Source organism: Astyanax mexicanus, chromosome 2, assembly GCF_023375975.1.
Source record: "Astyanax mexicanus isolate ESR-SI-001 chromosome 2, AstMex3_surface, whole genome shotgun sequence".
Taxonomy (NCBI): Eukaryota; Metazoa; Chordata; class Actinopteri; order Characiformes; family Acestrorhamphidae; genus Astyanax; species Astyanax mexicanus.
In genome coordinates this window covers 66,597,470-66,625,085 of record NC_064409.1, presented here as the reverse complement: position 1 = coordinate 66,625,085, position 27,616 = coordinate 66,597,470, and the positions used below count along the sequence as shown (strand labels likewise).

At 36.6% G+C, this 27,616-nt stretch overlaps 4 protein-coding genes across 4 annotated transcripts; all 4 read left to right on the top strand.

The window, feature by feature from the left end:
- The first annotated feature begins 325 nt into the window (after nt 1–325).
- Nucleotides 326–2,958, top strand: LOC125799046 (protocadherin beta-16-like). The gene has a single exon (XM_049474791.1). It carries the CDS (start codon nt 451–453, stop codon nt 2,932–2,934), a length of 2,484 nt encoding a protein of 827 aa, XP_049330748.1. The 5' UTR covers nt 326–450; the 3' UTR covers nt 2,935–2,958.
- Nucleotides 2,959–5,373: 2,415 nt separating this feature from the next.
- On the top strand, nt 5,374–27,561 carry LOC125799045 (protocadherin beta-16-like). The gene is made up of 2 exons (XM_049474790.1): nt 5,374–8,142; nt 27,416–27,561. Exons 1-2 carry the CDS (start codon nt 5,734–5,736, stop codon nt 27,500–27,502), a joined length of 2,496 nt encoding a protein of 831 aa, XP_049330747.1. The 5' UTR covers nt 5,374–5,733; the 3' UTR covers nt 27,503–27,561.
- LOC107197811 (protocadherin beta-16-like) lies at nt 12,500–16,315 on the top strand. Its single transcript, XM_049474789.1, has one exon. It carries the CDS (start codon nt 13,200–13,202, stop codon nt 15,798–15,800), a length of 2,601 nt encoding a protein of 866 aa, XP_049330746.1. The 5' UTR covers nt 12,500–13,199; the 3' UTR covers nt 15,801–16,315.
- Nucleotides 17,423–21,420, top strand: LOC103033622 (protocadherin beta-15). The gene has a single exon (XM_015608816.3). The coding sequence runs from the start codon at nt 17,868–17,870 to the stop codon at nt 20,289–20,291; it is 2,424 nt and encodes an 807-aa protein (XP_015464302.3). The 5' UTR covers nt 17,423–17,867; the 3' UTR covers nt 20,292–21,420.
- Nucleotides 27,562–27,616: the final 55 nt, after the last annotated feature.

The window sequence follows — 27,616 nt, the reverse complement described above, 5'->3', positions numbered from 1 at the left end:
TCCCGTATCACCGATAGGTGCTTTCAAAGTAAAGCAATTCTATTTACACCCGTGCCTCAATTGTATATTTTTTATGAAAAGTTGGTATCTAAATAATTTGAACATTAATTGTAAAATGTTCTCCGTTATGACTCACGGTGTCGCTGTTGTTCAACAAAGCCATAGATATCTTGGGGTGGCTACAGTATAAGGCAAACATGAGCAGCATCGCTGATCTTCAAACAACTGTCCTTTCACATATGACTTGGATATGACGTGTAGATCATTGGATTTGCTCGGAGCTGTTGAACACGCCCATTTTCCTTTTAACTCTATTTAGGATCTCACTTTGCTGACGCTTTACAACCCTTTACATTTACCAACAACGCTGCCTTATCTTTTGTCTGTGCATCTCATGTAGTGCTTGTCTGGAACTCTTTATCTGATTTTGCTGTGAACGTACGTTTAGAAATGGCGTTAAATGGATTCCTGGATTTGATGTTGATGCCTTGCCTTTGTCTTTTAATGCTCGTTGTACGCGACGCACAAGGAGACGTAAGCTACTCTTTTCCAGAGGAGATGAAACCCGGATCTGTGATTGGAAATATAGCCAAGGACCTCGGGATTGATGTGAAGAGACTGGCAGCTCGTAAGGCTCGTATTGATACTGAAGGTAGAGGAAAACGCTACTGCGACATTAATGTGAATACTGGAGAACTGACTGTAGCAGAAAGAATTGACAGAGAGGAAATATGTGGGGACGAGGTTTCGTGTGTTTTGAAATTTGATTTAATATTAGAGCAGCCTTTAGAGCTACATCGTGTTTCCCTGCAAGTTGAGGATATTAATGACAATGCGCCAGTGTTTTCAAAGGACGTGATCACGTTTGAAATTCGTGAATCCGCTGTCAGAGGCGCCAGGTATCGTGTAAACGAGGCTCACGACGCAGATATAGGACAGAATACCGTGCGGGGCTATGTGCTGGAGAAAAACGAACACTTTTCTCTGGCTGTCAATACGAATAATTATGGTAGGAAGTATGTTGAATTGGTGTTAGATAAAGAGATAGACCGCGAGTTGGAGAAAGAGATCAAATTAATTCTGACTGCGGTCGACGGAGGAACTCCGCCGAAATCAGGATCTGTAACAATACACGTCAATGTGCTTGATGCTAATGATAATGCTCCTGTATTTAGTCAGACCGATTACAGATCCAATCTGCCTGAAAATCCACCTTTAGGTACTATAGTGGTTACAGTGAGCGCTACTGATGTAGATGAAGGACTTAACGGAAAAGTGACATATGAATTTGGTCGTATATCTGGAAAAGCCAAAAAAATATTCTCTCTGGATCAAGGTAATGGCCAGATTACAGTTACGGGCCACATTGATTTTGAGGAGGCATCAATATATGAAATGACTGTTGAAGCAAAAGATGAGTTTGGTCTCTCATCTGAAGCAAATGTACTGATAAAAATTCTAGATATTAATGACAACCCTCCTGAAATCTTTTTGAAGTCACTGCATACACCAGTCCCAGAAAATGTGTCTCCAGGTACAGAGGTGGGCATCATTAATGTGCAGGACAAAGACACTGAGAACAATGGACAGGTTCGATTGTCCATTCAGCAGAATGTTCCCTTTAAACTCGTTCCATCTCTAAAAAGCTACTATTCTCTAGTGGTAGAAGGTCAACTAGATCGAGAGCTTGTTTCTGATTATAACTTTACAGTGACTGCTACCGATGAAGGTTCTCCACCTTTATCGTCCTCTAAAACTATTCACCTTTTAATAGCTGATGTAAATGATAATCATCCTGTATTTGAGGAACAGTTTTACAACGCTCATGTGAAAGAAAATAACAAACCAGGCTCCTCTGTTTGTAAAGTAGCAGCAACAGACTCAGACTGGAGACAGAATGGTACTGTAGTTTACTCTATTTTGCCTGCTGATGTTAACGGATCCCCAGTGACCTCTTTTCTATCAATTAATGGAGACACTGGTGTTATCCATGCAGTGAGATCTTTTGATTATGAGCAGTTTAAAAGTTTTAAAGTGCTTGTCTTAGCCAGAGACAATGGTTCTCCTCCACTCAGTAGTAACGTCACTGTGAATGTCTTCATAATTGATGAGAATGATAACTCCCCACAAATATTATACCCCTCTCTAGAAGGAAACACTTTTATGACTGAGATGGTGCCCAAAGCAACTCAGTCAGGCTCTCTGGTATCCAAGGTGATCGCAGTGGATGCAGACTCTGGTCAAAACGCTTGGCTCTCTTACCACATAGTGAAAGCAACTGATTCTGGACTATTCACTATTGGAGAACACAGTGGAGAAATTAGACTGCAAAAAGACATTTCAGAATCCATTAACATAAAGCAGAATCTAATTGTTTCAGTGAAAGATAACGGAGAGCCTTCACTCTCTGCCACATGTTCACTATATTTACTAATTTCTGATAACTTGGCTGAAGTACCAGAACTGAAAGACATGTCTTATGATGACAGCAGCTCCAAACTCACTTTTTATTTGATCATCGCGCTGGTGTCCGTCTCCACTTTCTTCCTCACCTTCATCATCATCATCCTGGCTGTGAGGTTTTGTCACAGGAGAAAGCCCAGAATTTTATTTGATGGAGCTGTAGCCATTCCCAGCGCGTATCTCCCTCCAAATTACGCAGATGTAGAGGGAGCAGGAACTCTCCGCAGCACCTACAATTATGATGCATATCTGACCACAGGATCACGAACCAGTGATTTCAAGTTTGTCACATCTTACAATGATGTCACTTTGCCTTCTGACTTGACTCTGAAAAATGTCCAGTCATCTATGGACGACCTTTCAGGACTTGATGGTGATACGTTTGATTCTTCCAAGGTATGCTTTTTTACAGATATTTTAATAAGAATACTATTTCGTCTAATTATCATTTTTTTCTCCTTTGCTAAGTAGTGTGAATTGTCTGTGTTGCCTTAATCCAAGTTCTCTCATCTTGAATGATTTTAGTTTAATTTAATTTTATGACAAATTCTCAAATATTCACGTTAAAAATACCATACAGAGTTGCCCAGGTAACTGTAGTACATATAGTACATTTTCTGAAAAACAGTACAAATTTGTTTATGGCTTGTTCCCAGTGAACAAAAAATGTTTTAATTAGTTTGCAACAATTTACGTCCAGTTCAGGATAGTAAGTTCTCAATAAAGTGTGGGTAAAATATAATTACTTAATAGTTTTCTAAAGTATAAATGTTTGTTTAAAGTATAGATACTTTTTAAAGTGATATAAAAATTGCAGAATCAAAGTACATGTAAGAAAGTTCTAATATTACTTTGCTCATTAGTCAGCACTGGTCTTTACATATGTAAATAAATACAAAAGTTAGCTCAAATGACAGAAAGGATTTTTTAAAAAATGTTTCATTATGAGGTGTATTTGTTAAATATTTTTTTTGTGTGAAATAATAGTTAAATGTTTTTTTTTTTTATTTGGGCACATTGATAGAAGTACCCTTCATAACACGATTGTATATTGGGGCATGTGTTTATTGGTTACAAAGCTATATTTAAGTGCTAAATATAAAAATATATATAATATCATTTGTTTTGTAACTAATTTTGCTGGCTCTGTTTATACCTTTGTTTGAATTTTCAGTACATTTTCTAAGAACACTGTAAATAAGAATGCTTAGTGAAATTTCTTCATATGGCAACAAACAAATAATCTAGAATTATTAAAATCAAAAGAATATTTTGAGTGAAGTACTGTCCTATTTAAAACATTTGTGAGTTGAATATGCCTGGTTAAAAAGGTTTTTATGAATCAGACGATTTTTACTGGAAGTTAACTGCATGACATATGGATGATCTGCATCAAGTGCATCCTCCTTGGTTCATAAATCTGAAAACATGAAAACTTTGAGCCAGTCATACTTATGATGTATCGTAGTCTCACTATGCAATGGGTAAGTTTGGCTTTTTGTATATTGCTGAGTGGACCGTTGTGCTTGTATTCTCATTCATGATTATGATGAAAGAGTTGGATCCACGTGTTTGTTGCTGTCCATGGTACTGCCACTATGGTATTGTAACTTATATAAATCATGCAATATTTACATGAATTTACTTGTTTTCTTGACACTGGTACATGCAAATAAAAAAAATGTTAGGTTGCACTTTCCCTCTTAGTTTATTATTGATCATTTGCAACAGGACACAAGAGCATTTACTTTAAATTTAGTGGCTCAAAATGGCACTATAATGGTTCTTGGATCTGTTGGGAATGTGTTGTGCAATTTTCAAGATGTCAACGTAATTGCAGACTTTAATCACTGTGTGTCTCTCTTATGATATAGTGAAACCAAACAATTATTGACTTTTGGAGTATTCAGACACAAGATATATGTTTCTGAATCTGAAAACATTGCATAGAATCTAATTGTTTTAATAAGAGATAATAGGCAATCTCACCTTTCTGCAACATACCTATTATATTTAATAACTTCTTATAACTTGTCAGAAGTACCAAAACTAAAATACTTGCCTTTTGTTTTATAATGAGAGCAGTTTCAAACTTTGTTTATTACTTTCTTCATCTTTATCCTATGCAAAAGGAAACACACTTTCACAACAAAAAATAGACTGATGTTTGATGGAACTGTGGTCATTCCCAGTGCATATTTCCTTCCAAATTATGCAGAGGTGGAGAGAGTGGGAGCTCTTCTTAATAACTAAATTTACTATGTATATCTGACCACAGGTTCATTAACTAGTTATTTTAAATTTGTCACATCTTATAATGTCAATGTCATCTTAACATAAACTCTGTCTGATAACCTGACTCTGAAGAAGATTAAGTCTTTTGTTGGTGAACTTGAGGGATATGTTGATATTTCAAACAACTCCTGTCAGAAATGACATTAAATTTCTCAATTAATCCTGAAGGCCCCTTTCTTCATGCTCTGCTTCCATGCAGTATATGTCATTTGTTACTGGCAACCTGCAGTGTATCGTATTACAGCTGGATTATGTAGGTGGATTCAGTATGATGGAATGTGCAAATTTGTCTGTACAGTTAGTAATCAGTGCAAAGTTGTTTTTCAATGTTGTCTTAACAGTTGTGGCTTAAAGCTCCATAGGCCATAGGTTCACCAGAATAGAACCATATGCTTATCAAACCATTAAGTCACTTTTGTCATGCAAAATGCATTTTATTTTTTGCAATTGTTTGTGATTTGAGCTTAATACTTTTTGAGAGATGGCTGGTCATGGTTACATAAACATTACGTCCATTTTGTTTAATCACGTATCACCGATAGGTGCTTTCAAAGTAAAGCAATTCTATTTACACCCGTGCCTCAATTGTATATTTTTTATGAAAAGTTGGTATCTAAATAATTTGAACATTAATTGTAAAATGTTCTCCGTTATGACTCACGGTGTCGCTGTTGTTCAACAAAGCCATAGATATCTTGGGGTGGCTACAGTATAAGGCAAACATGAGCAGCATCGCTGATCTTCAAACAACTGTTCTTTCACATATGACTTAGATATGACGTGTAGATCATTGGATTTGCGTGGAGCTGTTGACCACGCCCATTTTCCTTTTAACTCTATTCAGGATCCCACTTTGCTGACGCTTTACATCCCTTTACATTTACCAACAACGCTGCCTTATATTTTGTCTGTGCATCTCATGTAGTGCTTGTCTGGAACTCTTTATCTGATTTTGCTGTGAACGTACGTTTGGAAATGGCGTTAAATGGATTTCTGGATTTGATGTTGATGCCTTGCCTTTGTCTTTTAATGCTCGTTGTACGCGACTCACAAGGAGACGTAAGCTACTCTTTTCCAGAGGAGATGGAACGCGGATCTGTGATTGGAAATGTAGCCAAGGACCTCGGAATTGATGTGAAGAGACTGGCAGCTCGTAAGGCTCGGATTGATACTGAAGGTAGAGGAAAACGCTACTGCGACATTAATGTGAATACTGGAGAACTGACTGTAGCAGAAAGAATTGACAGAGAGGAAATATGTGGGGACGAGCTTTCGTGTGTTTTGAAATTTGATTTAATATTAGAGCAGCCTTTAGAGCTACATCGTGTTTCAGTACAAATCGATGATATTAATGACAATGCGCCAGTGTTTTCAAAGAACGCAATGATATTTGAAATTCATGAAACAGCTGTTAAAGGCGCACGGTACCGTGTGAACGAGGCTCAAGACGCAGACATAGGGCAGAATACCGTGCGGGGCTACATGCTGGAGAAAAACGAACACTTTTCTCTGGCTGTCAATTCGAATACCTATGGTAGAAAATATGTCGAATTGGTATTAGACAAAGAGCTAGACCGTGAGCAAGAAAAAGAGATCAAATTAATTCTGACAGCAGTAGATGGTGGTACTCCACCGAGATCCGGTACTGTGACAATACATGTCAATGTGCTGGATGCTAATGATAATGCTCCTGTATTTAGTCAGACCGATTACATGGTAACTCTGCCTGAAAATTCGCCATTAGGTACTATAGTAGTTACAGTAAGCGCTACTGATGCAGATGAAGGACTGAACGGAAAAGTGACATATGAATTTGGTCGTATATCTGTTAAAGCCCAAAAAATATTCTCTCTGGATCAAGATAATGGTCAGATTAGAGTCACTGGACACATTGATTTTGAGGAGTCATCGGTATATGAACTTAGTGTTGAAGCAAGAGATGAGTTCAGTCTCTCTTCTGAAGCAAATGTTGTGATAAAAATTCTAGATATTAATGACAACCCTCCTGAAATATATTTGAAGTCACTGCATACACCAGTCCCTGAGAGTTTGTCTCCAGGTACAGAGGTGGGCATCATTAATGTACAGGACAAAGACACTGAGAATAACGGACAGATTCGACTGTCCATTCAGCAAAATGTTCCTTTTAAACTCGTTCCATCTCTAAAAAGCTACTATTCTCTAGTTGTAGAAGGTGAGCTAGATCGAGAGCTCGTTTCTGATTATAACATTACAGTGACTGCTACCGATGAAGGTTCTCCACCTTTATCCTCCTCTAAAACTATTCACCTTTCAGTAGCTGATGTAAATGATAATCATCCTGTATTTGAGGAGAAATTTTACAATGCTTATTTAAAAGAAAATAACAAACCAGGCTCCTCTGTTTGTAAAGTAGCAGCAACAGACTCAGACTGGAGACAAAATGGTACTATAGTTTACTCTATTTTGCCTGCTGATGTTAACGGATCCCCAGTGACCTCTTTTCTATCAATTAATGGAGACACTGGTGTTATCCATGCAGTGAGATCTTTTGATTATGAGCAGTTTAAAAGTTTTAAAGTGCTTGTCTTAGCCAGAGACAACGGTTCTCCTCCACTCAGTAGTAACGTGACTGTAAATGTCTTCATAAATGATGAGAATGATAACTCCCCACAAATATTATACCCTTCTCTTGAAGGAAATACTTTTATGACTGAGATGGTGCCCAAAGCAACTCAGTCAGGCTCTCTGGTATCCAAGGTGATCGCAGTGGATGCAGACTCTGGTCAAAACGCTTGGCTCTCTTACCACATAGTGAAAGCAACTGATTCTGGACTATTCAGTATTGGAGAACACAGTGGAGAAATTAGACTCCAAAGGGACATTTTAGAAACCATTAACATAAAGCAGAATCTAATTGTTTTGGTAAAAGATAATGGAGAGCCTTCACTCTCTGCCACATGTTCACTATATTTACTAATTTCTGATAACTTGGCTGAAGTACCAGAACTGAAAGACATGTCTTTTGAGGAGGGCAACTCCAAACTCACTTTTTATTTGATCATCGCGCTGGTGTCCATCTCCACTTTCTTCCTCACCTTCATCATCATCATCCTGGCTGTGAGGTTTTGTCACAGGAGAAAGCCCAGACTTTTATTTGATGGAGCTGTGGCCATTCCCAGCGCGTATCTCCCTCCAAATTACGCAGAGGTGGATGGAGCAGGAACTCTCCGCAGCACCTACAATTATGATGCCTATTTGACTACAGGATCACGAACAAGTGATTTCAAGTTTGTCACATCTTATAGTGATGGTACTTTGCCTGCTGACCTGACACTGAAAAAAGTCTGCTCATCTATGGATGATCTTGACGGACTTGATGATGAATCCAAAGGTCTTTCAGAGGTATGGTAAATTTATCAGTACTATTTTTTTGCCAGATTTGTTTTTATTAATTATTTCTTTTCAGCAGATTTATTATAAAATAGTTTTATTTTCACCAATGGGATTTTCAGATCTGCCGTCTGGCAGTGGTAATTGGATGTGTTTATTAAATTTTACTCAGCTCCATTTGAGCAATAATAAAACTTTGTATTCAAGAGCTTACTTTTACAGTATTTCTTATTTATAGTTGCTGGTAATTCTCCACATACACGTGTTTTTGTACACGTATATAAAATTGTCTTTTTCCGTTCATGTTCAAATGAAGTCATTGGTTGGGTTTTAACATATCCATTGTTCATTGATCTTAATGATGTTTTTCTGTAGTCTTTATTGAGTGCGCATGTATAAAAACAGGGTATAGTTGTAAACTTTCATGTAGGGATTTGTTTTGCTGTTACAGTAAAAGAATAGACATTTAATCATAGAGCATTATTTTCATTACTTTAGTCTTATCACTTTAAGTATGCCCATTATTCTCAGAATGATGCTGCACCAAGGAATATACAATGTCCCATCCATTAGTCTCCTTTAGGTTATGACATTATGTAAAACTGACAATAACTAAGTAGTGAAAAATATACTGCTCAAAAATATAAGGGAATATTATATAATAATTACCACAGTATAATACAAAGTCAATAACACTTCTCTCCACTTCCTTAAGGATAATTTGCTGTGTCTCCAAGCACAGAGCATGGAGGAGATATTAGGACATAGGCCATTACAACAGTAGAGCAAAACAGGGTCATAGAAAGGCATCAAACCAGCAGCAGGAACAGTGACAGTTTCTTTCTGTGAGGAGGAACAGGATGAATGCGATCAAAACCCTACAAAGTGATATCAAGTGGACAAGTAGTGAGAAAATGATCAGGAACAGACTCCAGACTTGGCAGGTCAATCACTGGCACCCCATTCTATTTAAAGTTTAGAGCAGGTTCAAACTGAGCACAGGTAACAGAGTCTGAAGCTGTGATTAATGTCATGCTGCCTTTAACATCATCCATTATGATTGGTTTGGTGTTGGGTCGGTGAAGGCATATCCTTGGAGGGTTGGACAAGCCTTCACATTATGGTCAGTGGTGCCCTGAATGCTGTTGTGTACTAATATCAAATTCCCAGAGCCATTGTCTTGCTGTGCAGTGGGCCATGGGTTACTCCTGTTCTGTGGCAGGAGCTCATTTCAAATCTTACTGCAGTAGATGGTGGGACAAATTGGATGATGAAATTACACTACCTGAAAATTCCCCTTTAAATACAGAGGCAGTTACTGTGAATGCTACTGTCTGCAGAATAATCACTGTCATTAAACCAGTAGATCATGAGGAGGTATCTGCATATGAACTGGGAAAAGCACTGGATGCATCTGGTTAAATGAACACATCTGGTTAAATGTCATATTCTACAGCATCAACTAAAACCGATGTTAATAACAAAGAAATTGTTAATGAAATATTAACAGCTTAAAATGTTATTATTAATGTACAGTGTATAATATTCTGTACAATCTTATTCTATTTGTGAAGAGGTTTTACAGTGGTCGTTTAAAAGAAAATATTGCTGTGCCCACTGTTTGTACAATAGCAACTAGGGTTGGGCGGTATGACGGTATTTCGGTATACCACGGTATTTAAATATGTTGACGGTATTGTAAAATAGTGACGGTATATTAACCACGTGACGTGTCAAACCTGAACTTTGAAAAACGGACGTTTAAGACATTCTGCGCATCCACAATGAAAGAGCAGTGGGAGGGGTAAGCAGTTGGAGCTCCCTGATTGGTTATGGGGTGGGGCTTCTCACTGAGGAGATCATACAGCAAAAACTCAATAAACAGGTTTCACTAATTTTCACCAAAATTATCGCCACAAATAGCCACATTTGTGCTGAAGTGACAATAAATCCCTATACTAACCAACCACCGAAATGATCAGATTTATCAGTTTAACCTGCAGCATGGGGTGTTCAGTGTTTCAGTGTTTCCTTAACTATTGCTCATCTCCTATTTCTCTACAAAACAGTTTTTTTATGTCACTCACGCTCATATTCTAATACCGTACAGAATTCTGCAGTTTCCTCAGAGTTTTCTGTCATTATTTAGCAGCTAGCTCCAGCGCTGTAAATATGAGCAATTCCGCGGACCGCGAGGCGCTGCGCGCTGCACCGCGCTGCTGACATATGAACCCCGGCTCCCCTTCGGGAGCAGAAACGGCACAACACCACCCTCTGTTAAGCTGCTGTAGTGGATACAGCGCTTATAAATAAATTAACAAACACAAAAAATAGGGTATTCAATCTGTAATTTCAGTTCGTTTTATTTTTTTCTTTTAATTACCGTTTTTATTAGTTTCAGTTAAGGGGAACTTTCACTTTCAGTTTTCGTTATTTCGTTCGTTTTCGTTAACAGTAATACTTTGTTATATGGTGCTTCTCAGGCCGTAGCTTTATATAAAATAAAAATAGTATTAAAAAACAGATGACTATTTCCTGGAGCCCGGACTGACCCGAGATTTTCCATTACTTTCCTCGGGCCGGGTCTCGTCCGGGCTGAGAAATAAAAATCAAAGTATCCTGCTATTTAAAAGAATGGAAAATTTAATAACAATAATAATATAGTTCTGCATACTAGAGTTTAGATTGTCTGCCTAAACCCCAGCGTGAACGCGAGACTGAACCCGAGCGTGAACGCGAGACTGAACACGAGCGTGAACGCGAGACTGAACGCGAGCTCATCCGCGCGTTTAAAGCTCCGCAGCATTTAATAAAAACAGATTAATAGATATGAAATAGGAAAATAACTAACTAAACTTAGCTTAAAATGCTAAAAGAAATATAATGTAACGAATTCTAAAATAACAAAAAAGAAATAGTCTACACACAGGTACAAAAATAAAATAATGTACATAAAACAAATCTTCCAGGCGTTTAAAGCTCTGCAGCATTTAATAAAAACAGAAAAATAGATCTGAAATAGGAAGGTAACTAACTAAAGCTCAAAATGCTAAAGGAAATATAATCTAACGAATTCTTAAATATCAAAACACACAGGTACAAAAATAAAATAATATAAATCCTCCCCTCACCCCCCGCCGGTAATACCGTATACCCATATAACCTGACGACAGTATGACGGTATGAAAAACTTCAATACCGCCCAACCCTAATTAGCAACAACATACTGGGACTGATGAGTTGGTAGTGCAGTGTAATGGTACTGTACTTTCTTTTGCCCTTATAGTAAGATTTTTACCAGTATCCTCATTTTTATGGTTTATAGATGCATTTGTGTTATCAGTGTTGGAATATCTTTTGACTGTGGACTGTTTAAAGTTTCTATGTGCTCATATGAGCCAGAGACAATAGTTCTCCTACACTCTGATAAGAATGATAACTCCCCACAATTTTTATACTCCTTTCTGGAAGGAAACTCCTTCATCACTGAGATGGTATCTAAAGCAGCTTAGTCAGGCTCTATGGTCTCCAGGGTAATCTCAGTGGATGCAGACTCTCTTATGTAATGGTGAAAGCCACTGATCCAGCACTTTTTACTATTGGTGACCCAGTGATAAATTCAGACTGTTTACTTATTTGTAAATCATTATTTATAAACTTGTTTGTAATATCAAATATTTACTTATACTGTTTTCACAATTTACAAATAGAAAAAATCGATGCAGACTTAACTAAGGTAGGACCATATTTTTTTTCATAGTTTCTGTTGTTTTTTCCTTCTTTCTTAAATGTATGCTTCATTTGGTCCAAATTCTATTACACTGTAAACCCATACGTTGTTTAAACTCAAATGATTTAAGTCTATTTTACATAAAATTGAATATTTCTAAACAATACTTAACTATTCTGAGTTAGTTGAGTTAACATTTGTGGGCGCATATACAATCAAACTGAGATCTTTGAGTTGAACCAACTTATAATAACTGAGTTTAGTCTGTTGTCATTGACAGCTCCTTCTCCATTGGCTTCTGTCACAATCTATTTGCATACTGGTTGTGTCCAACAGTTTCTGATCCTCACCATCAGTGTGTAGTGATTCCCCCTGGGCTGCCTTAGAAATAAATCTAAATAAAGTTCCTCTTTAGTTGTAATAACCTGATATTTTGATTTATGCTAACTCAATTCCCCATTAGTTAACTTTTTTAAGGCAAGCATGTACTCAAATTCTTTAAATAAAAAATTCAACTCAAACATTTGAGCAAAGCGGCTGCCTTAAAAAAGTAAAGTAAACTTAACTTATCCGGTCTTACAGTAAAACAAAAATAAAAAAATCAAATCAACTTCCCCTTTAGTTGTAATATCTTGATGTTCTGAGTTATGCTAACTTAAGTTTTCATTACCCTTTACTTAACTTTTTTAAGGCAACCGGTTTCCTCAAATTGTTTAAGTAAATTCAACTTATCCGGGCTTACACTGTAGGACAAATGTTTAAAATACCATTTCACATTAGGTTAATAGAATGTATTCCTTGTGTCAATGTATTACATTTTCAACTCTAATTCGAGGACACAGTTAATGAGATATTCCGCTTTTAGTCGCGTGAAACCTGCTTGTTAATTTACTTTCCACTGCTCCACTATTGATGAGTGTTACAACGTGAGGATTTGCAACGAATGGTCGCTGCCCATGGTGCTGCAAATGCAATACTCTCACAGTCGTTTCTAAATGCGTATCTGTAAGGACTGTTTTCTATTGCAAAGTGAATTTAATCGAGCTTCATTAAAGTTTATTAAGTGTAGGACACGTGGAAACTGTGAATGTTTTTATTGCTGTAGCAGTAGTGTTTTTGTATTATCAGATTCTGTTATTGAACCTCTTGGTGTCGCTGTGCACCTTCAAAGCAACGTGTATTTCTTTTCTCCACCCATTTATTGCAACTAGGCAGATATATATTGTTGCGACGTTTGGTGTGCTTTGAACTCTTTCATTCTGTAATCAGCAACGTTTTGTCTCCAAACTAAATTACGTAGTTTTACAAGCCGTTTTATAACGGTGGGAATCATAACGTGATGTTTTTCAAGACGATATTTAATGGATCCTCTGTGGGTGGATTTTGTCTTTGTTTCTCCGCCTTTTCAATGATATACGTAGCTTATGGAGACGCGAGCTATTCTATACCGGAGGAAATGAAACGCGGATCTGTGATTGGAAATATAGCCAAGGATCTCGGACTCCATGTAAACAGACTACCGGCGCGCAATGCCCGCATCGATTCTACAGGTAAAGGAAAACGCTACTGCGACATTAATGTGAATACTGGAGAACTGACTGTGGCAGAAAGAATTGACAGAGAGGGGCTTTGTGGAAAGAAATCTGTGTGCGTTATAAAACAAGAGCTGGTCCTGGAAAATCCACTGGAGCTCCATCTCATCAGTTTGCATATTCAAGATATTAACGACAACCCACCTATGTATTCAAGGAGCGAAATTAAAATGGAAATCGCCGAGTCTGTTGTTAAAGGCGCCCGTTTCCTACTGGAGGAAGCGACCGACGATGACATTGGGCAGAACTCCGTTCAAACCTACACTCTACAGAATAACCACCATTTCGTTTTATCCGTTCAAGACAGTTCAGCAGGTGGAAAATATGCGGAGTTAGTGTTAGATAAAGAGTTAGATCGTGAGCAGGTGCAGGAGGTATCATTCATTCTTACAGCATTAGATGGTGGGACTCCACCGAAATCAGCTACAGTAGCCATACACGTCACTGTACTCGATGCTAACGATAATGCTCCAGTGTTTAGTCAGTCTGTTTATAAAGTCAGTCTGCCTGAAAATTGTCCAATAGGCACGGAAGTTACAAGAGTGAGCGCAAATGATGAAGATGAGGGACAGAACGGCGAGGTGACATATGGCTTTGGCCGTTTGTTGGAAAAGGACCAGGGCATATTTTCTTTGGATCCAAAAAGTGGTGTAGTAACTGTTATTGGTGCAGTAGACTATGAAGAAGAGATGATGCATGAATTGAGGATAATAGCTAAAGATGGATCTGGGTTAACATCTTATTCAGATCTAACTGTTGAGATAACTGACGTTAATGATAATATTCCTGTTATAGTTCTTAAGTCTTTGAAAACCCCAATTCCTGAGAATATCTTGCCTGGTGCAGAGGTTGGTATCATAAATATTCAGGATAGAGATTCAGGTCATAACCAGCAGGTGCATTGTTTTATTAAACAAAACATTCCTTTTAAACTGGTTCCATCTTTGAAAAATTATTATTCTCTGGTGACTACAGGTGAGTTAGATAGAGAGATTATATCTGATTATAATGTTACAATCACTGCTACAGATGGAGGTTCTCCACCTTTATCCTCCTCTAAAACTATTCATCTTTCAGTAGCTGATGTAAATGATAATCATCCTGTATTCGAGGAACAGTTTTACAGCGCTCATGTGAAAGAAAATAACAAACCAGGGTCCTCTGTTTGTACAGTAGCAGCAACAGACCCAGACTGGAGACAGAATGGTACTGTAGTTTATTCTTTATTAACGTCTGATATTAATGGTTCACCTGTGTCCTCACTTCTATCAATTAATGGAGACACAGGTGTTATCCATGCAGTGAGATCTTTTGATTATGAGCAGTTTAAAAGTTTTAAAGTGCTTGTCTTAGCCAGAGACAACGGTTCTCCTCCACTCAGTAGTAACGTGACTGTGAGTGTTTTCATAACTGATGAGAATGATAACTCCCCACAAATATTATACCCCTCTCTGGAAGGAAACTCTTTTATGACTGAGATGGTGCCCAAAGCTGCCCAGTCAGGCTCTCTGGTATCAAAGGTGATCGCAGTGGATGCAGACTCTGGTCAGAATGCGTGGCTCTCTTACCACATAGTGAAAGCAACTGACATTGGACTTTTCACTATTGGTGAACACAGTGGAGAAATCAGACTTCAAAAAGACGTTTCTGAGTCCATTAATATGAAGCAGAATCTTATTGTTTCGGTAAAAGATAACGGAGAGCCTGCGCTCTCTGCTACATGTTCACTGTATTTACTAATTTCTGATAACTTGGCTGAAGTACCAGAACTGAAAGACATGTCTTATGATGAGAGCAGCTCCAAACTCACTTTTTATTTGATCATCGCGCTGGTGTCCGTCTCCACTTTCTTCCTCACCTTCATCATCATTATTCTGGCCGTGAGGTTTTGTCACAGGAGGAAGCCCAGGCTGTTGTTTGATGGAGCTGTAGCCATTCCCAGTGCATATCTCCCTCCAAATTACGCAGAGGTGGATGGAATGGGAACTCTCCGCAGCACCTACAATTACGATGCATATCTGACCACAGGATCACGAACCAGTGATTTCAAGTTTGTTACATCTTATAATGAAGGAACTCTGTCAGCTGACCAGACGCTAAAGAAGTCACCATCTGTTCTTACTGATTTTGAGGGACTTGGTGAAATATCTGCTGATTCAGATCAGGTGAGAGTAGTCTCTTGTCACATTTTTTTTAAATACTTACACATTTTTGTACAAACTGCCAAACTAATAGTTGTGTATATATATATACACTGTAAACCCAGAAGTTGTTTGAACTCAAATAAATTAAGTCTGTTTTACATAAAATTAGAGATTTCTAAACAATACTCAACTATTTTGACTTAGTTAAACGTTCGTGGGCACATATACACTTAAACTGAAATCTTTGAGTTGAATCAACTTATAATAACTGAGTTTAGTCTGTTGCCATTGGCAGCCTCTTTTTCATTGGTTTCTGTCACAATCTATTTGCATACTGAGTGTGTCCAACAGTTTCTGACCTACACTCACCATCAGTGTGTAGTGATTCACCCGGGGCTACCTTAGGTAAACTTGTTGATCATATATTATGAATAAATACTTGGCCTCTGTGGTGTAGGCTGTAGAACAAGCATCATTTACTGAGCTGCAGTAACTCTGTGTTCTCGCTGTGCTCTCAGTACTTTTAATTCTTTACTCTTTTCTTTCATCTACTTTTCTATGAGAATTAAAAAAAAAATGTTGAAAGAAACCAGGAAGAAGACTAAATACAAGTTCAGGAAAATATTAATTTTAAATATATATGTATATGTATTTGTTAAGTTCATTGTACTTAAAAATTATATTACATGAACTTAAAATTTATTAGGTAATCGGTTACACCAAAAAAACTATATATATATATATATATATATTATAAAATTTTACTACATACAGATTTTTAGTTTAGGGAGGTCATTTTATATAATTCTAAATCTATAATGCTTTTTGTTATGTTTGTGTTTACTTTGGGTAAAATCAGTGATGATTCTTTCACTACATTTATCTGTCATGCAGTAGGTGCCATGTACATGTGATGCTAAAAAGCAACCTTTTTGAAAATGCTATCTTTTTTAATACATATCCTGACCAAGCTATGACATCTTCGTATTGTGAATTTTACAGTTTCTGAGATAGCTGTTATACTCCATCATTTTAAAAAGCCTTTTTTACTTGACATACATGCATGCAAAAAAGTAACAAAAGCCACTTTTATTAAATATGGTGAGAACTAGATTAAGTGATATTTTAATAAGGTCCTCAGGACTAATTACATAATCACTTTCATAATGAAAGGCCTTTCCACAAAATATGAGCTGGGGACCACCCTAATTAAAGCACCATGAGAATATCAATGATGTGACATTTATTTACTCTGTAGGGATTTTTTAAAAAAAAATAGGGTGTTTAGATTTATTACTGTCCTGGTTGGGCTGTCTTTAAGTGCCCAACAAAACCTCTGGACTCTAAAGTGCATTTACAGTTCCAACATAAATTGAATTTCTGAAATATGATTTCACAAATGTAACAAGTTGCGGTATTCCAATGTGCAATTACACAAATATAACTACCTTTCATTGAAGATTTGTATTTTAATGTAGCTACCATTTATTCTACCATTAATTTAGTGCACATAAAATTATTTACGTCATAAGAGCACTGTAAAATAGTTACAGATTTAATTTAAGACATGGCTCATAAGACACAACCTTTTAGGAAACTATTTATTTAATGTATTATTTAAAACATACATTTGTAATGTAATTTCAGAGTTTGCCTACTTTGACTACCACATAATTAAAATATTTTGAAAAAAAAAAAAACATTGTGAACCACAATATACATAATTTACATTTATAATACTGAAAAGAGCCTTTTCATGTGTTTACTAATGATTGTCTTAGCCAGTATGATGTGCTCCTTTTCATTTTAATTAAAGTGTGCACAGGTGTCTTCAAAATTCAATGTTTATGGCATTTTTCAATTTAATCTCTTGACCTAATTTTATTAACATATTATTTGATCTACAAAGCATTTTGTAATTTATGTGGAAGCTGCATGTTTGTTGTTTGGTCTCTGGGTGACGCTCTTCTAGTGTAGTACCAGAGGAGCCGGGTGCCCTCATTCCCTGATTTCATTAGTGTTACACAGAGAGAGTGAAGGGCGGGGGATGTGTGTTAGTGCTGCGGGCACAGAGGAGGGAGTGAGAAAGAGAGAGAGAGAGAGAGAGAGAGAGAGAGAGAGAGATGAAGAGAAAAATATAAGCCGACAGTATCAGGCTTCACAGTGCAGGATCTACTCCATTTTTGAACTCCGGATGGATGAAGAATCTGCGTATATTTTTGTTATTTTTGTGTTGGCTTTTAAACTTATTTAAATTTTTATTTATGTAAGATGTTTTTTCCAACAAGATACATTCTTTTTTTAAGGGTGCAATGCATTAAGATGCTTGTGGTAGTGCTGTCTGTTTGTTTTTTTTCCGGACGTGCACTCGGTGAAGTGCGCTACTCAGTTCCAGAAGAATTGCAGCGTGGCTCGGTAATTGGAAATCTAGCACAAGACTTGAAACTTAACGTGGATGAACTGATACGACGCAATGCACGAGTCGTGGCAGAAGGGAGTCGACAGTTTTGTGAGCTGAGTACAGAGACAGGCTCTCTCTTAGTCAGTGAGCGAATGGATCGGGAAGAGCTTTGCACACAGACTGAGGTATGCATCATACAGTTTCAACTGCTCCTCGAGAACCCACTTAAAGTGTACAGCCTCGTACTGGATATACAAGATATCAATGACAACAGTCCCTTTTTTGATAATGGACAAATTGAAATGGAGCTTTTGGAGTCAACAATTCTGGGGAGACGCTTCCCACTGGAGAGCGCACAAGATCCTGATATGGGAGCTAACTCAGTTCAGCACTACCGACTTAGCGAAAACGATTATTTTGCTTTGGAAATGAACACTCAGATGAATGCAAATGCGTACCCTGAACTGGTTCTTAAAAAGCCACTGGACCGCGAAAGCCAAGTTGATCACTTCTTGACCATCAGTGGGGTGGATGGGGGTCATCCACCTCGTTCTGGTACAGCTTCTATTCACATTCATGTGCTGGACGCAAACGACAACATTCCAGTTTTTGGTCAAAGAGTTTACAAGGCCTACATACATGAAAACTCTGACCATGGAACAGTATTGGCAAAGTTAAATGCAACGGATTTAGATAGTGGACTGTATGGTGAAATTAGCTATTCGTTTAGTCACATGCCAGACAAAACTAAAGGGGTTGTTATGATTGACCCTGTGACTGGTGAGGTGCGGGTGGCTGGGTCAATTGATTATGAAGAGGCAAGCACACATGAACTGGATGTTCAAGCCAAAGATGGAGGAGGACAGTCATCACACTGTAAACTTATTATAGAAGTGACTGACCTCAATGACAATGCACCAGTTATAGAAATCAAGTCTGCCTCCCTCTCTGTCTCTGAGGATGCTTCTCCTGGAACTATGGTTGCTTTGCTCAATGTTTACGATTTGGACACTGGAGCAAGTGGTCGAGTAATTTGTGACATTTCAGATGATGTACCATTTAGACTTGTGTCAGAAGTTAAAAATTACTTCATGCTCATTACTGATGGAGTTTTAGATCGGGAGAAGCAGTCTTACTACAACATAACAGTAACTGCAATGGATGCAGGTACACCTCCTATGTTCAGCAGTAAAGTAGTGCCTATAATGATTGGAGATGTTAATGACAATCCTCCTGTTTTTACTCACAGTGAGTACACCATTCAGGTGCCCGAAAACAAAGCTCAAGGCTTCCTTGTGACAAGGGTGAGGGCTATGGATGCAGATGCCAGGCAGAATGCCCAAATACAGTACTCATTAGCAGAGGATGCAATTTCTTACTTCTCACTGAATGCAGAGACTGGAGAGATCTTTACATTACGCCCATTCGATTATGAAACATCAAGTCACTTCTGTATACGTGTAATGGCGCAGGATGGGGGGAACCCCCCATTTACAAGCACTTGTACTGTTAGGGTTTTCATTGGAGATGAAAATGACAATGCACCAGTTGTCCTTTACCCAGTTCAGTCTACTGTGCACATTGCAGATGATATAGTACCCTTGGCTGCTCCTAAAGGATATCTGGTCACTAAGGTGGTAGCTGTAGATGCAGATGCTGGACATAATGCCTGGCTGTCTTATCATATAGTAAAAGCAACACAACATAATTTATTCTCCATTGGATTACATTGTGGAGAAATCAGAACTCTCAGACCGTTTGCAGATGATGATGAACCAAAACAATTGTTGGTCATTGCAGTTAGAGATAACGGACATGAATCTTTTTCCACCACGGCCACTGTGAACATTGCCATTGGGGAGGGCCTTCCCGTTATAGATGAGCTTTCTGCCTTTGGCCTAGATGAGTCACGAGTGAGAGATGATTTTATAATGTATTTAATAATCACATTGGCTGTGGTGTCTGTTCTTTTTCTCATCCTAATCACTGTAGTTGTTTACATGAGATTTTGTAGGCGCAGCTACATGCACCGCTCCTCCACAAAGCTACCTGTTTTCCCCTCAACATATGGGCCTCCAGGCTACTTTGATGTTAGTCGGTGTGGTACGTTGCAGGACGATGATAGGTACAGTTCATTTTTAACAACAGGGTCGTGGAGAGGTGATTTTAGATTTGGGCCAGAGGTCTTTGATTATGATACTCCAAAAAAGAGTGGAACAATGCTGCATGTGATAGGAGACAAAACAGCCAATGTAAAGGTGGGACCATGTGCAAATCTTTCTGTAAGACGCTAATTTCAGTAAAAATATTAAAGATTTCAGACTAAGCGAAATTAAAACATAGAATGAATAGTTTTGATAACTAAAATCCACATTCACAGAACTAATTTGTGCATTTATGTGTTCTATATTTGTCTATTCAAATTGTGTATTATTCCTTTAATTTATTTTTTTCCAGTACTGCATGTGACTTTGTGCTCTATATCTATCTTAATTCTACTGCGTATGTACTGTATTGTATCCAATCTAAGGGGTAATTAAAAATCACACTGTGAAAAAAAAAAAATTTTTACTTTGATTTAAAAATGTATTTAGCTCATTGTAATTTTTTTAACCAAATTAAAATTTTAAAGCCATGTACTGTACATTTGTTTTATACCATCTTTTCTGCTTACAGTCCTGCTCTACCTCTCTCGCATGGCCCCTCAATATCTCTTTCTTATTTCAACCAAACCAAATTTAAAGCCATGTGAATTGTTTTATACAATCTTTCTGTTTACACTTGTCTCTTATTGTCACTGTGCCATGTTTTCTTAGAACAGATAAAAGATCAATCTGCCAATCACATCCAGACTTGCTGCCCCATTTAGCAAATAACACTGATGCTTGCTCACTTCACCTTCACAACTAATTATCACTGTGGTCATTTTAAGTGTTTATATGGATATCAGTATTATGTTTATTTAGCTCACAACTAATGGTATATTCTAGTTATATAGATAGATAGGTAGATAGATAGATAGATAGATAGATAGATAGATAGATAGATAGATAGATAGATAGATAGATAGATAGATAGATAGATAGATAGATAGATATGCGTGTAATTCATCATTCATAAGCTAAGTAAAATAATAATACAGTCCTTTTTGTTTATTCTCTTTCACATATACTAATACATACATGTGACTACATAAATCTGTTCATAGAAATGAGCAAAGATGCATTTTTCCTGGAAAAGTAAACAAAGAGTGCTTTCAGTTACACAGTGTATGCATGTATGTACTATTACTGCAACAGGCAAACAAGGGTTGGATATGGGTAACGTTTAATTTATCTTTAAATAAAAAATATATTGATGGTGTGGTAGGTGGTTATTATGTGTGCCTGTTTTACTTTTTTCTACTTTTTTTTTTACCTTGCACTTTGTTGTGACTTTTTGTAATAAAGTTTACAACAAACATCAATACAAATGTATTTATTTTTTAACATTTCTGAATACATTACTATAAAATATGTCATATTGGTGCACTCAGTTTCTATAATAATCAGTAGCACAACATCTGACATGTCTGGCCTATGACTCAAGTTTTTTTGCCTTTTCTTATTTAGTTCAACCATTAAGTATCTTTGCCTACTAGCATCTCTCATGTAGAGAATCAAAATGGAGGGAGAAGGTTTTGAGCTTGTCCTCGCCAAAAGTAATTTCCAATAATCTGCTATACTCTCATTGCTATAATCCGGTTAGAGGGCTTTCACAGGCTGTGGAAGCATGAAAGCATGAAAATGAAAAGCTTGGTACTAGGAAAGTGTAATGAATGTTTAATGCTTTTGGTGGTCATACTGAAAGGTTTGTTGGTACTTTCATCTATCAATTTAGTATTCTACTTTACCTATCATATAAACAATATAATCAAATTTCAGCATGTGATTTGGTTAATTTTAGATATTTTTTTAGATGTAAGTTAATGATCTACACTGAAGTTTGTTATAATGAAATTTAAATATATTACATCACACTATGTGAAATATTGATACTAATGAGTTGCTGTTAAAACCTACAGTTTAAATTATTTTGAGTAACGTTAAAAACATGTTATTTGATGTTTAACCTGTTTTTGTTACTGAAATCTCTTCTTCTTGCTGAGCTACACAGAGATGTTGCATGCATGCCAGCCAGTCACTGTGTGCTAATTCCCATGCTAACCCATGTATGCATAAATGATCGCTGTAGGCAGACCTATTTTTTGCTCCACACAGCAGCCATGTGAGAAGCAGGAATTACTCTGAGTTACTCTGAGCTGTTTTAGATAGAACAGCAACACACAAGTAACTGTCTTTGCAGAATATTCATTCTGCTGGGTATGACTTCTCTGAATAATTAAAATTTAAAATGTTTAGACAATAAATTGTGTAGAATATTTTCTCTTCAGAATGTCCACTGCACAACTTCTCTATTATGTATTTCTTTGATGAAACAAAATTGCACACATAATTTTTCATTCATCAAATGAATTGAAGACCAAAAACTTTTTAAATATTTATGTAACATTGCAAACACATTACATGACAATAATACAAAAGTGAGGTAAAAAAAACGTGTAAATATTTGACAGTGTAGTGGAAATATAAATGAAGGTAATTAATAAATCCTGTGGGGCTCTTGTGGTGTTGTTGGTGGGGTGGGAATGATGGTAATGGATGCTGACTGACTGAGATCTGTTCAGGTGCACAAGGATGTGCTCACATTAATGTTTAGTAGTTTCATCACAGTTTTATTATTGTGTCTGTGAAGAGATGATGTTGAATTACAAACTGAAACCCAGAAACAGAACCAAACATGACATAGATGCAAATGTACCACAAATTGCTGTTTGTGCATATTGGTGCATGTGCGTATTGGTGCATGTCATAGGCCCAGGATAAAGTTTTGACCATCCTTGTAATGCATGTCATAATTATAAATGTAAGCTGTGTCCGTAAAGTGTTATATATATATATATATGTATATATATATATACATATATATATATATGTATATATATATACATATATATATATATATGTATATATATATATATATATATATATATATATATATATATATATATATATATATATATATATGTATATATATATACATATATATATATGTATATATATATACATATATATATATAAGTTGGTATACATGCTCCCTGAGTGGGAGGCTAGGCTGCTGTTGTGTCCCCAGGCCTTTATCACAAAGTTCACTTCTGCAGAGCCATGGGTCTCATCAAAGTCTGAGGCTCTTATTATTACTGATGTGATTATAAATAATATAGCAATGAATTGCCATACAGTGTAAGTGTAATGCCTTTTTATTCATGGCACATTACACTTTTTAATGTCTTCCACTTCAATAATCTACTTCTGCTGTACTTCTTCTTGAAGAAACCTTTTCACAAGTTTTAATTATTTTAGATTTGCTCTTTTCTCATTATTCTCCCCTTTTTCTTCTCCCCATGCACTGATGTGGTCTTCTGGATGAAAATGGCCCAACCGTGTAACAGGTAAGAGACAATTGCTTTGCTGCAGTCACTTTTTCACACTAGCTTATTACTGTTTTTCAACAGTAGCTTTCATATTGACTTAGAGACCCACATATCTGCATATGTTTATACCTGCATATGTTTATCCATAACTGCACAAATAACCTATAGTAGTCAAATCCCTTGGCATATTTGTTTTTTTCATTCATAATTAAATCCTACAATACACTTTATTGAACACAATCCACCATTATGTTTGAATTCTTTATAACTAAAATCAAGGATATGAAACCAAACTTGAAAGCAAACTTTATATAGAAAGATAGCAAAGTGTCAGGAATGATGGATGGATTTATTTCAACGACATTTGATTTGTTTAGCAACTTTTTTCAAAATATATATGTTTTAATATGTTTATATATATATATGTTTAATACTGTATACTGTATCAGTTTATCAGTGTTCATTAAAATGCAGATACTCATTTGGAGTTTTCAAGAAATCACTAAATAAAACCAGATTGCTTTTTGCCTCACATAACATGACATATAACTTATGTGTACAACTGTACATAGAGCTAATCTCTATTAGCTAGAATGCATTTATGAAACTATATTTTAAATAACTGTAGTGTTTATTAATAGTTAATAAAACAAAAGCATTGGCATATATGGCCATAGGTTACTTGCACACAAAACAATATTTGCTCTAGCTGTAACTTGCATTGCACAAAATTATAACTTAGTTACATGTCCTAAGAATTCAACTGTTTAAAGAGTGTACTGTACAAGAAACTACATTTATTTGTATGCCATTATATGTGGAGGTATCAGTGTGCAGTAGTTGAACTGTGATTTGACTGTATAGTTACTCCATCTTGTGGTCATTGAGTGAATCAACAAAATAGGCTTGGTTTGTCAATGGTGTCTGTCTCTCTGTCTCTCTCTCTCTCTCTCTCTCTCTCTCTCCTGCCGCAGTATGTCAGTATGTTTTTATGTCTAGGGCTTTTGGCCTACTTTCAGTAGCATTAAAATGCACAAGGGCTCACACACAAGCACATGCACTGAATAATGCATGTTCATACCACTATTTTCTTTGCAGCACTATTCTAGGTTTAGACTTATTTGACCCCATAAATACAGATAAAGGGATATTTTAAAAGGTTTTATAAATTACACCTGTGAGTGACATAGCAAATGATGAGTCATACCAAGGAGGAAACATCACAAATTATTATTTAGTGTTTAAACCTATCGTACAAATCACAAAATAATTGAATTGTCTTTAAAACTATTAATTATCTTTAAAACAGGAGTTACATATACTTGTGGTAAAACAGCTGTTTGAAGAGTGATTTTAAGGTATTTTAGTAAAATTGACATTTTCAGTTTGATTATCTAACTTTAGCAGAAAGTTAGATAATCAAACTTTTTTTTTCTAAATCCAGTGACCCTTCATTTACTGTAGGAATAATTAATGTAGTCATAATAGTATGGTCCCATAAAAGGGTACATTTAAACTGTTGTTGTTTACCCTTAATTGGGTAGTCAGAAATGTGTCCATTTACTTGTCCTAAAGCGGTGTCCAGCAGTTGATAGGGTTCTCTTTGAATGTGGCTCTCTTTGTGCATATCTTCTGAAGAGTTTTGAGAACTATACTTGGGTATTAAAATATAAGTTTAATGGAATTTAAAAAAAGGAGGGGGGGGCGTCATTGTTAAAGATTATTGGGGCAAAACAGCTGTGTGGGCTGTTATATATTCTGACTTTTAAGAATTAAGTTAGAAAATTTTTTTTTTTCATTTTAAATATCTCACTTTATTAGCAAGACTTTGCATTTCAGCTGAAACCTAAATAATTGGCTGAGAATTATGCTGGTGTTTTACCATTCTTTTTATTGCACAAAAAGACTAGTACGTGTCATAACAGAATTGTTACTATTTTTGACATTTAATTCTGGCAATTGTTCTTAACAACTATTTTCAGACAAACTGTGACGATTATGCTTGGTTTAGTATGGAAATCTAACGTGGGTTGATTACATTTATTTACAAATCTTGACTTGTTTAACTGTCCAACTGCTTAATGACAATACATTGCGTCATTAAATAAAAAGCAGGTCGCGTATACGCCGCCTTCAATATATAGGACATAAACATCTGAAAACGTCCATCTTCTAGATTTTTTATATTGCAGCTATCTGATGATAAACGAAATGCACATTTCACGTGGGTTGTACAATGAATTTGATGTTTCTGTATTAGTCACAGCTCTATAGTTTGTGCCCATCACATTTTATATTCATAAATTAGTACCTGTTATATTAGCCATAGTACACATTAATTCTCTGTACTGTTTTGTTCTGTTATTTGTTTGTTGTTTGTTACTTGTTTGTACTGAGCGGGTCAACCCGAGTAGGATGGGTTCCTCTGACTGAGTCTTGGTTCCTTCCAAGGTTTCTTCCTCTTAAAGGGAGTTTTTCCTTGCCACTGTGTCACCATAAAATTGGCATCTCTGTGGTGCTGCTCATAAGAGGCGTGGACCTGTTTTTCCTGTAAAGCAGCTTTGTGACAACCTTTGTTGTAAAAAGCGCTATATAAATAAAATTGAATTGAATTGAAATTGAAAAGAATCATAGAAGAAAACGTCCTAGTGGTAGTCCAGTCTTTTCAAACCAAACTCTTATTTTTATTGTCTCCAAGCAAGCAGAAAGTCGAACTCAACCGTAACAAGTGGGCATTTGGTTGTGAAAAATGGATAGACTGGGAGCAGCTCTGTGGTCAGAAATCTCAGTGTTCGGAATAAAGATTTTGCTGGATTTTGCTCGGTTTTTTTTAGTAATCGTCGAAATTTAAGATATAATTGATCAAGCGCCCCGATTTTTAGCAAGATGAATCTAGCGAATCTGCACCGATAGTCACCATTTTCTTCTTTTAGACACAGCGTCTGATATGGATGTTGGTTTGAATCCTCTGCAAAGTTACAGTTCAAATTTCATAAATTTGCATTGAGGCAACACAGTCGCGCAGACGTTAGCAAATACGTAGAAATAGTGCTGCAGAGTCCACTAGACCTGGAGAAACACAAATAACATTCGCTGGTGCTGAAATCTGCAGATGGAGGCGACCCACCACTATCAGGAACAGTAAATGCTTATTGCAGTTCTAGATGTTAATGATACCTTTTTTAACAGAACCTCTGTATAAATCTAGTCTAGAATACATCGATTGGCACGCTGATTGCTAAAACTAGTGCCACTGGCAGGGACACAATGGAAATGTGACTTATTCATTCACAAATGTAGAGGGCGCCCAAAAGTTTATCACTGTTTATGCACTAACCGGTGATATTAGACAAGCTAGTAGTTCAGACTTTAAATCCACCCAGCATAGTGGATTTAATCTGCAAGAGGGCGTCTCGATGGTACAAGTAAACTAGTTATAGGCGTTTTAGATGATTTAGAACGATAATAGACCTGCTATTTCCATGACGTCTTTCTCTTGTAAAATACAATAAGATTATTCTCTGGGAACTGTTGTTGCTTTGATAAGCGTTCGGGACCAGGACGACAACGCGCTCGTTGAGCTACAGTCAGTATTAACATGGCGGTGGCGGACAGTTTCCCTGAAGTGCTCTCGGAGTTCACTGACTTTACTTGCGATAAGGATTACAACGGTAACCTGACTTTGTATTTAGTCTTCATATTAGTTATAATAACATCAATTAAGATTTACAGATGTCGTACGTATTACCAATACAGTCTTTCTGTAATTGCATACTATCCTCCGCGTTATGCGGACGCCGGAGGCACAGGATCTTTACATCACATGTACAATTACTACGTGTACAGAACCACTGACTCCACAAAAAGTGACTTTAAATGTTTCAGACACCTTACTCAGACAGAAGAACATCCTGGATGAATCAGACTCACCAATCGAGGTTAGTTAAGTATTTTATTTTACTACACATATAATATTGCTATTCTTTTATACTTTTATATCGTTTAAGTGTAGTCGATTTCTGGTTTGTTATTATGTTTGCTTTTTCTTTGATTCATGACATAAAATATTAATTTAGATAGGATACA

Excerpts from the sequence above, each read along its gene's own strand:
- LOC125799046 (XM_049474791.1), top strand. The coding sequence starts at position 451 with ATGGCGTTAAATGGATTCCTGGATTTGATGTTGATGCCTTGCCTTTGT.
- LOC125799045 (XM_049474790.1), top strand. The coding sequence starts at position 5,734 with ATGGCGTTAAATGGATTTCTGGATTTGATGTTGATGCCTTGCCTTTGT. Across the intron at positions 8,143-27,415 it reads AATCCAAAGGTCTTTCAGAG|ACACCTTACTCAGACAGAAG; the intron begins GTATGGTAAATT and ends TAAATGTTTCAG.
- LOC107197811 (XM_049474789.1), top strand. The coding sequence starts at position 13,200 with ATGTTTTTCAAGACGATATTTAATGGATCCTCTGTGGGTGGATTTTGT.
- LOC103033622 (XM_015608816.3), top strand. The coding sequence starts at position 17,868 with ATGTTTTTTCCAACAAGATACATTCTTTTTTTAAGGGTGCAATGCATT.